General features: G+C 43.6%; 2 protein-coding genes across 16 annotated transcripts in view; one reads left to right on the top strand and one right to left on the bottom strand.

Moving 5' to 3' along the window:
- Positions 1-279, bottom strand: part of SLC38A6 (solute carrier family 38 member 6) — a 54,001-nt gene extending 53,722 nt beyond the window's left edge. For 3 of the 15 annotated variants that reach the window (XR_012159597.2, XR_012159598.2, XM_073349918.2), the window contains exon 1: positions 3-279. Coding sequence is in view for 11 of the 15 variants with exons in the window: in XM_073349918.2 (XP_073206019.1) it covers positions 3-122 (120 nt within the window). In the remaining 4 variants the exon portion in view is untranslated. The remainder of the gene's footprint in view (positions 1-2) is intronic. The other 12 variants (XM_073349913.2, XM_073349921.2, XM_073349917.2 and 9 more) reach the window with 6 other exon arrangements.
- Positions 253-14,833, top strand: TRMT5 (tRNA methyltransferase 5). The gene is made up of 5 exons (XM_073349908.2): positions 253-374; positions 3,201-3,856; positions 4,802-4,926; positions 13,312-13,966; positions 14,506-14,833. Exons 1-5 carry the CDS (start codon positions 370-372, stop codon positions 14,562-14,564), a joined length of 1,500 nt encoding a protein of 499 aa, XP_073206009.2. The 5' UTR covers positions 253-369; the 3' UTR covers positions 14,565-14,833.
- Positions 14,834-15,849: the final 1,016 nt, after the last annotated feature.

Raw genomic sequence — 15,849 nt, forward strand, 5'->3', positions numbered from 1 at the left:
ACATCGCCCAGCGGCGCCGGCGGCAGCAGCAACGGGGTGGACTCCTGCTCCCCTTCCTGCTCGCGGGCGGACAGGTACCAGCCCGGCTCGCAGTTGATACTCCCGGGCCCCGGCTGCTGCATGGTGCCCTTTGCCTCCCAGCTAGGCCAACCGCTCCTTCCCGCGCCTCCTCTCGAGGGGAGGGAGTTGGGCGGCGCCTCAAGCCGGGCTGGGGCCGCCCCCTTCGGGCCGGCCGGGGAAGGCGGCGCCTCCTGATGCCGTCACTGATGCCTTCCCCCCCCCCGCCGTTCGCCGGTCTCCGGCTGATTGCGTCTTAATGCGCCTGAGGAGAGCGCCGAGACGTGAGCACGCGCGCTGCTGGAGGCCGGCATGAGGTGAGGGGCGGGCAAGGCTCGCCGCCGGCCGGGGAGCCGGTTAGTGAGGGGGATACGGGACCCTGTGGGCCGACGCCTGGAGTGGGAAGGGCCGGGCCCGGCCCAGGGCATCTGAGGGGGAAGGGTCTGACCCTGCGCCGGCCCCAGACACCCCCACTCGGAGCAGGAGGCTGCGGCTCTTGCTGCCGTGCTGTGAAGCCGGCGAGCCGCGCCGGGGGCCGGAGCCGAGCTCCGGCGGGGGAGGGGATCGGAGCCGAGCTCAGCCGCGGCCCGGCGCAGCTTTTCCAGGAGGCGCTCCTGTCCCCCTGGCTGAGGAGCGAGCCCGAGGTAGCAATTCATGGTCTTTATAAACCAGCTGCCTCGCCGCTGCTGGTCGCCACCTGGAGAGTTACCGCACGGAAAATCTCCTTTGCTTTTCATTGTGCGAGGGGTTGGTTCACTCCCCTCTGCGCCGGGACACTGAAAGTGCCCCAGGACGGTTCTTCTCTTTCTGTTCTTAGCTCCCAGCTCAGGTTCATAGGCACAAGAACAAGGCTGCAGCCTCTACTGCAAACACAGAAGGGAATGTTTAGTTGTTTACAAAAGTTTCCATTTGAATCAAGTTCAGGGATCCATTCATTGGTTGGTCTTTTAGGCCCAAGTTGATCTGATCTTGCTCCCCTAAAAAAAAAACTGGACCTACTGGTCTGGAAAACCTGCCACTCAAACAAAACTGCGTCAAACAAATTCAAAAAGAGAAGGCTAATGTAGTCCGATACCCTGAATGTTGAAGAGAGACTAAGGCACAGTCGACTTAAAAATTAAATTCACCTAGCTCCTGGGGCTCAGAGATATAGAAAATGTATGTACCCTGAGGGCTGTAGGTAGGTTTGACCTAACTGCTGGTGCAGACAGAGGTAGGGCACTGGAAAAATTGTTCTGTTGACCTGACTACTGCCTCTTGGAGGGATGGATTAACTACATCAAAAGAAAACCACCTTACATTATTGTAGGAAGTGTCAGAACTACAGTAGCTGTCATGTAGACATGCCCTAAAACATAATCAGGGAATGAATACTGTAGATTGCATCTTTGAAGCAAGACCAACTTGCTTCTGACCCAGTTCAAGTGCAACCTCACAACAGAACAGTCCATCTGACAATTGTTTTGGAGGGAGACTAGCAACAGAAAATTCTTCAGTTACTTTGAACCTAGCAAAATAAAGGCCTTACTATACCATCAGAAGAACCTTGAACTGAATCCATTTTCATAGTGGCAACAAGTGCAGATTATGGAGCTAAGGAATTACTAATTGTTCCTTGGTATAAAAGGAAGACAAACACAAAACCACATTTGTCAACTCTTGCCGCTTTTAGATTAATTTCAAGGCAAGCCTTTTAGGAGTGAATTACGTGCAATATGAAGGGGACTAAAGAAAACATGAGTGATTGTATTCAGGACTCCATTAGAGAGGAAAGACAGTCTTTATAGAAAAACTTAAGAAGGTAAGTCATCCTAAAATAATGTTGCCCAATAAAATTCCCAGTGGAAACAGCATCCAGACACTCTGAAATTCTGAACTCGTCCAATGATGAACGGTAGCCACATTAACTGAGTAACTAGAAAGCGTAAGCCACCCTCAGTATGCTTTCCAGGAGCATTATTTAAGTCAGGTTTCCTACAAAGGGGCAGTCTAGTGGAATGAGGCAAAGTGAGGAGTGAAACAAGGAAACTTGTATGACCCCAGGTCTGTTTCTGTGGTTGTGGGTGACACGTGGAAAGTCCTCTACTTCCACCACCCTATGGTAACCTTTTGTACAGCTGGCCATGCTAGCAGTTGATGTATCTTGGCCCGAGGCAAAAGCACCAAAGCCCACTGGTCTAGGCTTCTATATTTTTTGCACAATACTCAACTTAAGCTCTGAGAACACATACACTCACCAATAGGTGTCCAGTCTGAACACTGAGGAGCCTTTGGTGAGTGAAAAGGGGGGCAAAAAAATAAAGACAGGTAAAAGACGCACAGGAGAAGGAAAAGGATAAAAATGCAAAGGAAAGGTGGTAGCAACTGCATGAGGGCAGGACAGGATATGAGGGTGAACAGGGAGGTGGATGGCTTTTTACCACCACCATCACCAAAAGAAATCAGCTGTTTGACTTAAGAGCAATACAAATAAGACTTACATCCAAACAACTGACTGCCATCATGGGAAGACTTACACAATGAGACACAGCACTCAGATACTACAAGTGATGAATGCAATATGAAAACGTACATAGAACTAGTGTCAGAGGATAGCTGTACTACTTTTTCTTGTAAAACCAATAATAGCTTCATTTTGTATATATTGAATGGGGAGGTAGAGTGGGGCAGAAAGCAACAGCCCTTAGGGGAAACACTCAAAAGACAAAGATTCCTGTTCCAGTTCAGGTTACTCTCCCACAAATGTGCTAAGTCCCTGCAGAGTAGTTCCACCCACCAGCAATTGCAGTATTGCTACCAGTGTTCTCTGATCAGGTTTATCAGAGACAGCAAACAGATCTAAACACATTTGTCTTAATGGGAGTATCATCAGGCTCATAAATCATAAGTAAACTTTACCTTTGGGTATGGGTATGAGGTGATCATCCACCATTACATAAAATTGGTTGAGTTGTGTTTTTTGGCCATGTACAAGGATAGAAATTTGTCGTCTAATTCTCTATGAACTATACAAAACTGCTGTGAATTAGTTGATACAAACAAACTTTATTTTGTGAGATTGCAAATCCATATGACTTGCAGTGTTGTTTTTTTTTAATGGAGTGATTGCATAATATCTATAAAAGGAATAATTTCCCTTCTAGGATTTTATGGAGATTATATGGATACTCTGCTAGGCTACTGAAAACTAAGCTTTTTAGAACAGCTGCATCAAATACATCATTTCCAGAAGTTTGGATACTGCTGATACAGTATTTTGAGAGAGTACCTGGATTTTTTTGGGTAGTTCAGAGAAACAGTTTCTTTACAATGCCTGAAATTCTAGAAAATAAAGCTGATCTTGAACTGTATTCACCTCATCCTGAAGTACGTGGAATGACAACACTTGATAGAGCAGCTTTCAAAAAGACAATTGTTGTTCCAGTTCTAAAAGTGAAAAAAGTAGTAATAAACAAATTGTTAAAATCCCTCAAACATACAACACTGCAGCGCCCAGGTCTGAAGCGAGTGATTGATGATCCAAAAGATGAAGACAATAGACTTGTTTTGTTGGATCCTCATAAAATATCAGCAGAATATTCACTGGGAGAATCTGAACAAGAAGTATTAAAGCAGTTTAATACTGACCCTCATGTGTCCAAGTATAACTTGGAACTAACTTATGACAATTTCAAGACTGAGGAAATCTTACGAGCGGTGCTTCCTGAAGGTCAAGATGTCACCTCTGGATTTAGTAGGATTGGCCATATAGCTCACTTGAATCTTAGAGATCATCAGCTACCCTACAAACATCTGATTGGTATGTACAACCTTCATACTCAACAAATAGCTTTGGGAGAAGTGTATAATTGGATAAGTCATTTTAATAAGTGCCTGAGCTAGAGATTATTATTTTGCACAGGGAAACTTATTGGAACCCCTCGTTTTAAAAATTTCTTACCTTAAACAGTCTTTTATTAAAAGTGAATGCTGAGTTAAAGGGCACTGGATCAGGCCTTTTAGCGAACTTGAAGTTAACAGTAGCCTATTGACCTCACTGGGCATTGGGTCAGGCCCTTTGCATCTAGCAAATTTCAGGTTAGGCCTATTAAACTCAACCCCTTTATGGCAGGGGAGACCAAGATCAAAACTAACATTTTATTGATACAGCAGCGAAAGTTTACTGCTCTAGTTCACCCTTTAAACTTATGTTACTAGCTGATCTGGGTACCAGTAGAATCACGTTGATACGGAAGTTGAATCGGTCCTCTAATAATTTATTATGTGTATTACGGTAGTGCTGGAATGCCCTAGAACAGTAGAGGTGAAGTGACTTGCCCAAGGTCACATGGCAGGTCAGTAGCAGAACTAGGTCTCTTGAGTTCCAGACCAGTGACCAGCAGCAGCTCCTAAACTTCATTGGTTCACCTACCATCACCTTAAATGGTGAAGTGACTGGATGGAACATCAAGTTCACATATTACAGGTTGGGAATCTCTGCAGTAGACAGTACTCTCTCCCTGAAGCACAAGAGCCTTCACTGGGAATCTAACCCTCTTTTTTCAGTGTAAAATATTTGCAGTAGGAGTTCCCTGTGACACAAGTGGGAATAATTTATAGCATGCTGAATGATTTCACATGTAAGTCATTCTATAGGCAGTTTGCTTTTTTAAAATACAACTCAGAATTGCTGTCTTATATATCCTACAGGATTTAAAGATTTAGCAACACTTAATAGTTGAATATTTTTATTCCTTTCTTGCAGGTCAGGTTATAATTGACAAGAATCCAGGAATCACCTGTACAGTAAATAAAATCAATATTATTGACAACACTTATCGAAATTTTCAAATGGAAGTGCTAGCAGGAGAGGCCAATATGATAACAAAGGTACAATTTTTCCTATTTTCTCCTGGCATACCTCATCAGACACACACAATGCAGTTGAAGTGGAAGAGTAGATGTGATGGAAAGATACTGTAAAACTTAAATGTTGTCCCAACCCCACCCTTGGCCCAGTATCTCAGTGCTTAGCAGTCCTGTATGTGTTTTGTGTGCCCCAGTCTACCATGAATGAAATCACAGCTAGCTATGTTTACAAGATCTTTATAAGGATATTGCTAAGCATTATTTGAACTTGTATAGCCTAGCTTTTATTGAGAATCAGATAAACTATATTCAAAGTCAGGTAAAGTAATGGACTCTTACAAAGTTATTAAGGCTGTTGATTAATTGCAAAAAGAACAGGAGTACTTGTAGCACCTTATAGACTAACATTTATTTGAGCATAAGCTTTCATGGGCTACAGTGCACTTCATCGGATGAATAGAATGGAACATATAGTAAGATTTTATTTATACATACATATATATATATATACACACACACAAACAGAACACGAAAAAGTGGAGTAAGAGGCTAATTAATTAAGATGAGCTATTATCAGCAGGAGAAAAAAACCCACATTTATTCAAGTGACACCATCATAGGACCTAATCACATTAGCCATGCCATCGGGGGCTCATTCGCCTGCACATCTACCAATGTGATATATGCCATCATGTGCCAGCAATGCCCCTCTGCCATGTACATTGGCCAAACCGGACAGTCTCTACGCAAAAGAATAAATGGACACAAATCTGACATCAGAAATTATAACATTCAAAAACCGGTAGGAGAACACTTCAACCTCTCTGGCCACTCAGTAACAGACTTAAAGGTGGCAATTTTGCAACAGAAAAGCTTCAAAAACAGACTAATGAGAAACTACTGAGCTTGAATTAATATGCAAACTAGATACCATTAACTTGGGTTTGAATAGAGACTGGGAGTGCCTGGGTCATTACAACATATTGAATCTATTTCCCCATGTTAAGTATCCTCACACCTTATTGTCAACTGTCTAAATGGACCATCTTGATTATCACTACAAAAGTTTTTTTTCTCCTGCTGATAATAATTAGCCTCTTTACTCCACTTTTTCATGTTTTCTGTATGTGTGTATATATATATATATATATATATATATATATATATATATATATATATGTTCCATTCTATGCATCCGATGAAGTGGGCTGTAGTCCACGAAAGCTTATGCTCAAATAAATTTTAGTCTCTAAGGTGCCACAAGTACTCCTTTTCTTTTTGCAGATACAGACTAACACAGCTGCTACTTTGAAACAGATTAATTGCAGTTAACTTATGTGATTAAATCAATAGTGATTAATCAGTTTTAATCGCACTGTTAAACAGTATACCAGTTGAAATTTATTAAATGTTTTTGCATGTTTTTCTACATTTTCAAATATGATTTCAATTGCAACACAAAATGCAAAGTGTAGACTGCTCACTTTATTTATTACAAATACTGGCACTGTAAAAATGATAAAGTATTTTTCAGTTCACCTCATACAAGTACTCTAGTGCAATCTCTTTATCCTGAATGTGCAATTTAAAAATGTAGATATTTTTTGTTACGTAACTGCACTCAAAAACAAAACAATGTAGAAGCTTAGAGCCTACAAGTCTAGTCAGTCCTATTCTTGTTCAGCCAATCACTAAGACAAACAAGTTTGTTTACATTTACAGGAGATAATGCTGCCCACTTTTTGTTTACCGTGTCACAGAAAGTGAGAACAGGCATTCACATGGCACTTTTGTAGCCAGCATCGCAAGGTATTTATGTGCCAGATATGCTTACATTTGTATGCTCCTTCATGCTTCAGCTACCATTCTAGAGGACATGCTTCCATGCTGATGATGCTCGTTAAAAAAAACATTATATTTGTGACTGAATTTCTTCGGGGAGAATAGTGCGTCTCCAGCTCTGTTTTACCCACATTCTGCCATATATTTTGTGTTATAGCAGTCTTGGATGATGACTCAGCACATGTTCATTTTAAGAACGCTTTCACTGCAGATTTGACAAAATGCGAAGAAGGTACTAATGTGAGATTTCTAAAGATATCTACAGCACTCGATCCAAGTTTTAAGAATCAGAAATGCCTTCCAAAATGTGAGAGGGATAAGATGTGGAGCAGATTTTCAGAAGTCTTAAAAGAGCAATACTCTGATGGAGAAACTACATAATCTGAACCACCATAAAAGAAAATCAACCTTCTGTTGGTGGCAGCTGACTCGGATTATGAACATGAACATGCATTGGTCCGTACTGGTTTGGTTTGTTATCGAGCAGAACCTATCATCAGCATGAACACATGTCCTCTGGAATAGTGGATGAAGCATGAAGGGACATATAAATCTTCAGCGCATCTGGCATGTAAATATTGTGTGACGCCGGCTGCAACAGTACCATGCGAACACCTGTTTTCACTTTCTGGGGACAGTGTGAACAAGAAGCAGGCAGCATTATCTCCTGCAAATGTAAACAGACTTGTTTGTCTGAGCAATTGGCTGAACAAGAAATAGGACTGACTAGACTTTTAGGCTCTAAAATTCTACATTGTGTTATTTTTGAATGCAGTTATTGATGTACATAATTCTACATTTGTAAGTTCAACTTTCATGGTAAAGAGATTGCACTACAGTACTTGTATTAGGTAAGTTGAAAAATACTAGTTTTTTGCAGTGCAAATATTTAATCAAAAAATATAAAGTGAGCACTGTACACTTTGTATTCTGCGATGTAACTGAAATCAGTATATTTAAATAAATGGTATTCTATTGCTTAATCGCGATTAATTTTTTAAATCACTTAACAGCCCTAAAAGTTACTAATGTAGAATGTAGGTTCCCTTCCCCTTCCAAAAAAAAAAAAAAAGTATTTTTACATTGTTAAATGCATTTGGCGCAAGAAAATAAGGTAAGTGCTTTGGATTCACTTTGCGTAGTGTAGTGGCTGGAGCACAGGACTGGAACTTAGATTCTGTTCCTGTGTCTACCACTGACTAACTCTGACTAGGCAAGAGATTCTGTGCCTCAATTTCCCCTTCTGTAACACTTTGGTAGATGTTTTATGACCTTTGGGTGAAAAGTACAATTTGTCTATACGTTGTGGCAAATTGCCGGTACGATTATGATGGGTCCCGTGCTTCCTCTTCTTGGCCCCCCGGGGGGTTCACGGTACAGTTTCCTACCCCTGAACTAGGGTATTTACTGTCCCACTAGTAACCCAGAGAAGCGTAGTGGAGAGGGAGGGACCTGGGCCCACCCTCTACTCCGGGTCCCAGCTCAGGGGCCCTAAGGATAGTGGTTCCTTCCCCTGGGCTACTTCCCTCTTCAGCTTGTGGGGCTTCCTGCCCTCTCCCTCTGCACAAGCCAGGTGTCTCTTTACCTAGGGTCTTGGTCTTCTAGCCCGCCACGGCACTGCTCCAACTCCTTCAAACCGCTCTCTGCTCCAACTCCAAACCACTCTGCTCCAACTCCTTCCCTGGCTGTTTGAAGCAGGGGTTTTTATCAGGTGACTAGCTTCAGGTGCTCTTAATTGGCTTCAGGTGCTTTTAATTAATCTATAGAAACCTTTCTTCCCTCTACAGGGAATAAGGCTTCTCCTCATCCTGGGACTTACATCTCTCTCCTATATCACTCTCCTGCTGCCTTCTGGCCATGCTGTATCACATATCATCCTCCCCCCGCTCAACACCATGGGGTTTGGCTACTTGGGACGAGCGGCAATGCTTTCATGACAAGCAATCTGCGTTGTGTTGGCTTCCGGCCCTATGCTGTACTCAGGAATGAAAGGGTTGCAAAGATAGGAACCATCTAGTCACTCTTGCATTCTTCTGGTTTCTGTGCATCCACTGGAGCGGGGCGTGGTCTGTCACCAGGGTAAATCGCCACCCCAGTAGGTAGTAGCAGAGAGTTTCCATGGCCCATTTTATCGCCAGACATTCCTTTTCAACAACGGTGTACTTTTGTTCCCTGGGGAGGAGCTTCCGGCTGAGGTACAGGATCGGGTGTTCCTCCTCCCCTACCATCTGCGAAAGGGCAGCTCCTAGCTCTACTTCCGAGGCATCTGTTTGTAGGACAAATTTTTTCTTGAAGTCTGGGGCTTTGAGTACTGTATGGCAGCAAAGGGCTGTCCTTAAATCTGTGAATGCTCCTTCTGCTGCATCAGACCATTTTACTATCTCAGGGCCCCGAGCCTTTATCAGGTCCGTCAATGGCCCTACTTTTGTGGCGAAATGAAGGATGAATCTCAGATAGTACCCTACTAACCCGAGAAATGCTCTGACCTGCTTTTTACGGACTGGCCAAGGCCAATCTTGTATCACCTCCACTTTGTTCCATTGGGATTTTACCAAGCCTGCATACCCGAGGTATCTCCCCTCAGTTAGTCCTATCACGCACTTGAGAGGGTTGGCAGTGAGGCTGGCCTTCCACAGGGCATCTAGTACCGCTTCTACTTTCCCTAGGTGCGTTTCGCAGTCAGGGCTATGGATGACTATATCTTCTAAATAGACGGCAGCATGGGGTCGCAGCAATTTATCCATAAGTCATTGGAATGTTGCAGGGGTCCCATGGAGTCCGAAAGGGAGGACAGTGTATTGGAACAGGCCATCAGGTGTAGAGAGAGCAGTCTTCTCCTTGGCGTTCTGGGCCAGGGGAATTTGCCAATATCCTTTGGTCAGGTCCAGAGTGGTTAGATGTCGGGGCTTGCCTAACTGATCAACTAGCTCATCGACATGTGGTATCGGATAGGCATCGAATTGGGATACTTCATTCAACTGCCGGAAGTCATTGCAAAATCTCAGGGTGCTGTCAGGCTTGGGTACTAGGATGATAGGGCTGGACCACTGTCTGTGGGATTCTTCAGTAACCCCAAGTTCCAACGTCATCTCTTCTGTCCTAATTTCCTCTCTTTTAGCTTCCGGTATCCGGTATGGTCTTATGGTCACCCTTATTCCGGGCTTGGTGACGATATGATGTTGGACCTGTGTTGTACGGCCCGGATGTGTACAGAACACATCTTGGTTCCGTTGGATCATATCAATGACCTCTATTTGTTGTTCTGGGGCTAACTCGGGGGATATCCTTACCTACTCCTGTACGTCGTCCATCTGAGGTGGAGCTCTCTGAATGATCAGGCATGTGTCTCAGTCACGCCAGGGCTTCAGTAAGTTTATGTGGTAGATCTGCTCTGGTCTTCGGCGGTCTGGTTGTCTGACCTTATAGTCCACTTCCCCAATGGCTTCCACTATCTCATATGGCCCATGCCAGTTGGCCAGGAGTTTGCTTTCCGCTGTCAGCACTAGCACCATCACCCGTTCTCCCAGCTGAAATTTCCATACTTTCGCCCGGCGGTTATAATATGTCTACTGGGTCTCTTGTGCTTTTTCCAAATGTTCTCATACTATAGGGATTACTCGAGCTATTCACTCTCTCATCTGTGTCACGTGCTCAATGACATCCTTTCCTGGGTTGGGTTGTTCTTCCCAGTCCTCCTTGGCGCTATCTAGTATTTCGCGTGGGTGGAGTCTGTATAGTAGCTCAAAGGGAGAGAAACCGGTGGACACCTGGGGGACTTCCCATATTGCAAACATTAGGTATGGTAGAAGGGTATCCCAGTCTTTTCCGTCCTGTGCTACCACCTTCCGGATCATACCTTTAAGAGTGCAGTTAAACGGCTCTACCAGTCCGTCTGTTTGTGGATGGTAGACTGAGGTCCATATGGCATGGATGCGGAGCAGGGTACATAAGTCCTTCATCAATTTCGACATGAAAGAGGTTCTTTGGTCAGTCAAGATCTCCTTAGGGATGCCCACTCTGGCAAAAACCTGAAGTAGTTCTTTTGCTATTGCCTTGGATATGTGGTTTCTTAAAGGAATGGCTTCTGGATTCCGTGTGGCGTAGTCAAGGATGACTAATACATTTTGGTGGCCCCGTGCTGATCTTTCCAGCAGGCCCACTAGGTCCATGGCTATCCTTTTGAAAGGGACTTCAATAATAGGCAAAGGTAATAATGGGGCCTGCAAGTGAGGTCGGAGGCTATGCAATTGGCATTCCAGGCAGGAGGTACAATAGTGTTGGACCTCTGCACGTATTCCTGGCCAATAAAATTTTCTTAGGACTATCAAGTGTCTTGTCTACTCCTAGATGTCCCCCAAATAAATGACTGAGAGCTAACTCTAATACTGCCCTTGTGTGTTTCTGTGGGACAAAGAGCTGCTCTACTTCTTCCCCTCAAATTTGCACTATTGAGTACAACAGATCACATTTGATCACATAATATGGCCTTGGGCGTTTGGTCTTTCCTCCCAGTTATGGTTCTTCTGTAGTTCTCGACAATCCGGGGCCTTGGGTTTGGGGCTGTCTTCCTGGTTTGCCAGGGTCTGGAACAGTTCACGGGCTGCCAGCTGTATTGCCACAAGGGAGACCAACTCATCGTAGGTAGAGGGGTCATTCTGGCCAACCCAAACCCGAAGGCCTGGTGGTGGCCCCCTCATATATTGGTCCAGTACCAGGAACTCCATCATTTTTTCAGAGCTAAGGGCCTCAGGGCGCAGCCATTTTCGGGTCAGGTGGATCAGGTCAAACAATTGCAGTTGGGGTGTCTTGTCCTCTGTGTACTGCCATTCATGAAAGCTCTGGGCTCGCAATGCCGTGGTTACTCAGGATCTGGCCAGGATCTCTGCCTTCAGCTGGGGGTAATCCTCCGCGGTCTCTGCAGCCATATTGTATTAGACCTTCTGGGCCTCTCCACACAGGAACGGGGTGAGGATACCAGACCACTGATCTTGTGGCCAGGCCTCCTGCAGGGCTGTTCTCTCAAATGCCAGGAGGTACGCCTCTATATCATCCTCCCATGCCTGTCTATAGGCAGTGGCTGGCCTGTATAGTCCAGGTTCCGTCGCAGTTGTGGTTCTGCTCCATAAGGGCCTTCATCTGGTTTGCCAACTCCTGTAGCAGAGCTCGGTCCTGGGCAGACTGATTCATCAGCAGCTGATTAGTCTCCTGCTGCACCCGAGTCACCTCCTGTTGTGCGGTTGCTTGGATTCGGGTAGCCTCCTACTGGGCCGCAGTGGCTTGTATTGGAGCCTTGACCACGTCATCCATCTTGGGGACGGGATGGTTTTGGTTAACCTTGGTTTAAGTCCCCAGCATGGAGATCCCACTGCTAACACCACGTGTGGCAAATTGCCGGTACGATTATGGTGCGTCCCACGCTTCCTCTTCTTGGCAGGGGTTCAGGGTGCAGTTTCCTGCCCCTGAACTAGGATATTTACTGTCCCACTAGTAACCCAGAGAAGGGTAGTGGAGAGGGAGAGACCTGGGCCCGCCCTCTACTCCAGGTCCCAACCCAGGGGCCTGAGGGATAGTGGTTCCTTCCCCTGAGCTACTTCCCTCTCCTGCTCTTCAGCTTGTGGGGCTTCCTGCCCTCTCTCTCTGCACAAGCTGGGTGTCTCTTTACCTAGGGTCTTGGTCTTCTAGCCAGCCATGGCACTTCTCCAAACTCTCCTCTACTCCAACTCCTTCAAACTGCTCTCTGCTCCAACTCCAAACCCTCCTCTACTCCAACTCCTTCCCCTGGCTGATTGAAGCAGGGGGTTTTTAATCAGGTGATAGCTTCAGGTGCTTTTAATTAATCTATAGAAATCTTTCTTCCCTCTACAGGGAATAAAGCTTCTCCTCATCCTGGGACTTCCATATCTCTCCTATATCACTCTCCTGCTGCCTTCTGGCCATGCTGTATCACAACATAGAAAGTACTGTACTATTTATTTAACTGGACTGTTGAGGCTTAGACAGGAGTTAAGGCAACAATTTCTAATTTGGCAATTGCTTTTTTAAAATAAGTTTTTTTTGTTTTGTTAACTTTTAAATGTGTTTCCTCTTCCCTCTGAAACATAATTGAATAGTTTGGATGTGTAGCGCTGGCAAAATATACAGATAGAAAGCATTTAAATCAGATCAACAGTGATTTCATTCAAGACAACCAGGTGGCATTAGCTCATAATTAAGCATATTTGAGCTATGTTTCTCTACTATAAGAGTTCTTGCATGAGAGTGTAAAATAGTTATTTTAAGTTGTTGCTTTTTTCCCCACCTGGTGATTTACATATGCCAGCTACCTGGATTGACTGACTGAAATATCCCTTATTTGGCTACAGCGGACCATTTAATGGCCCTTTTATAGAAAGAGCTGGGCTGGGAAAGCCAGTTGGCATTGAAGATGCCTATCAGTGGCATGAACATCAATGTTCCCATTACATTTTAGTAAAATATTTAATAAATTGATTACTGTTTAAACATACATGTATGTCTGGAACCTAAATACAGTTGGTTTAAACAAATGTCTTGGACTTTTTTCAGACTAGAGAAAACTACATCACCTATGAATTTGACTTTTCTAAAGTCTATTGGAATTCCCGTCTAAGCACAGAACATGGCCGTATCATTGAACTTTTAAAGCCAGGTGATGTTCTATTTGATGTCTTTGCCGGGGTTGGGCCTTTTGCCATCCCAGCAGCAAAGAGAAAGTGCAGCGTATTTGCAAATGATCTCAACCCTGAATCCTACAAATGGCTTGTACACAACTGTAAATTAAACAAAGTGGACAAAAAAATAAAAAAATTCAATATGGATGGTAGGGATTTTCTTCTGGGACCAGTTAAAGAAGAGCTAACCAAGGAACTGTCACTTCTGACAAAAGAAAGGAAAAACACTCTGCACATAGTCATGAATTTGCCAGCTTTGGCTATTGAATTTCTAGATGTTTTCAAACATTTCTTAGACGGAAAGCCATGCAGCACTGACCTCCTTCCCACAGTGCACTGTTACAGCTTCTCAAAACAGGATAATCCTGCCAAAGATGTTCAAGAACGGGCTGAAGCTTTTTTGGGAACTTCTTTAGAGGGATGCTGTTCTACTCATCTGGTGAGAAATGTTGCACCAAATAAGGAAATGATGTGCATCAGTTTCCAGATCCCAGCTGAAGTGCTGTTCAAGAAGCAGTGTACTCATGAAGGTAAATTAAAGTCTGATGCTAGAAACTTTAGGGTTTTTCAACTGTATGCTTTGCCTCAAATTATACTTGAGAAAAAAAGACTGCATTTGATGGATTTAAAACTAGAATTCTCTGAGCTATGGGGCTGATTCTAGTCTCATTTAGTGGTGTAATTCCAATTTGTTAGTCCTAATTTAGATCCCCTCCTGCACTAAGGAACACACAGGCAGACCCCTGTGCCTGTGTAAAGTCAGTTGTAGAATCAGAGCCTCTAAATTGGCAGGATCAGGTTCTATAAATTGGAAAACTTGAAGTTCACGTAGAAACTCCTATTGAGTTCAGTAGAGTCAGGATTTAGTCCTAGTAAGATTAATGGCATTCATCACATGCTTACCTTCCACCCTCCCTGCCGATTAATTTTTACGCCCTTCTCCTCTGACAGCTTTGACACTGGACTCTTTGCCGTTAATTGAAGTGCCACAAGTCCTGCGTAGAGACGTTTTAGTTTTAGTGTAGAAATGTATTAAATGTTAACGTACTGTTTTCTGAACTTGTTCCAGAGAGTCCTGCAGAACCAGCCTCTAAACGTCTGCGCCCAAATGAAGACTTTCCAGAATAAAAATTGACTAATTTAAAAGACTAGTTAATACAATTTTGGTTATTTTGTGCAAGAGAGCTAGGTGGAAAATCTACCCTCAAGTCACTGAAAGCAGAATGGATTTACCCACATACACCAAGAAAATAGTCATAATGCATGAAAGTCGGGGGGCAGGGGGAGGGATTGTGAGCACCTTACTCCTGTCCATTTTTAAAAAAACAGGATCAGTAACTAGACAGGATTGTTTCTTTTATTGCAAAGAATATTAAACTTTTTATTTTCTCACGTTGTGTGTTAGTTCTGTCATACGTATGTTGTCCTTGGGGGTGGGGAAATGGCCAGGGAGGGTGTGATAGCACAAAGATTGTGAACGTTTCCAGGTGTAGCTTTATTTTGGGCATTTGCAGTTTATGGCAACACTTTTATTGTAAATGTTTTAGATGGGACAACATGGCCCATTCTGTTTTTGTAGAACTTTTCTAAGGAGAATTGTACGTACGTTAGGGAAGGCCATCTGTATTTGTGCAAGCAGAACTGGGCTCTTTCACATGCAGACCAGTTTGGTGCTTACGTGTACTGGATTTGCGTGACTGGAGAGTGCATGAACACATGAACAGCTTGTGTGTCAGCAAGACAGCTTTTTGAAATTTTGACCTAAGGTACAAGTAAACACACGTACCTGTGCCACTGTAATGATAAATGGCATTACCACCAAATTGATTTTGCTAGGTGTTAGAGAACTCTGTACTTACTGAAGCTTGAAAGACTCTGCTACCTACTAAGTGGCCATTAGTACCAAACACAAGTAATTTAGTTTTGCTTCAGTGCAAGGTTGTGGCTAGGGAACTGAACTGGGATTCATTGACCTCCTGTGTAACAGGCCATAGAACACCTCCAAAATAATTCCTTTTGAAGCTAGAGCATATTTTTTTTTAAAAAAAAATCAGTTTCTCAATCAAGATTTAAAAATTGCCAGTGATGGAGAATCTATCACAACCCTTGGTGAATTATTCCAGTGGTTAATTATTCTCCGTTAAAGGTATGCCTTAGTTCCAGTTTGGATTTGTCTAGCTTCAAATTCCAGCCACTGTACCCCAGAGACTTAAGTTCACTTGCTAGGTCATCTTGGGCAAGTCATTTAATCCCTCTTATTTACACTGTATACTTTAAGTGACCCAGTACACTTTAGGATCTTTAGCACTTATTTGAGTATTGCTCTTATCTTTCCAGTTCATGTTTAAGTTGTCGCCTCATTTTGTTCACAATAAATATTTGCATATAAATGAAGTACTTGAATTTAGGCACA

Source organism: Lepidochelys kempii, chromosome 6 (assembly GCF_965140285.1).
Source record: "Lepidochelys kempii isolate rLepKem1 chromosome 6, rLepKem1.hap1, whole genome shotgun sequence".
Lineage (NCBI taxonomy): Eukaryota > Metazoa > Chordata > Testudines > Cheloniidae > Lepidochelys > Lepidochelys kempii.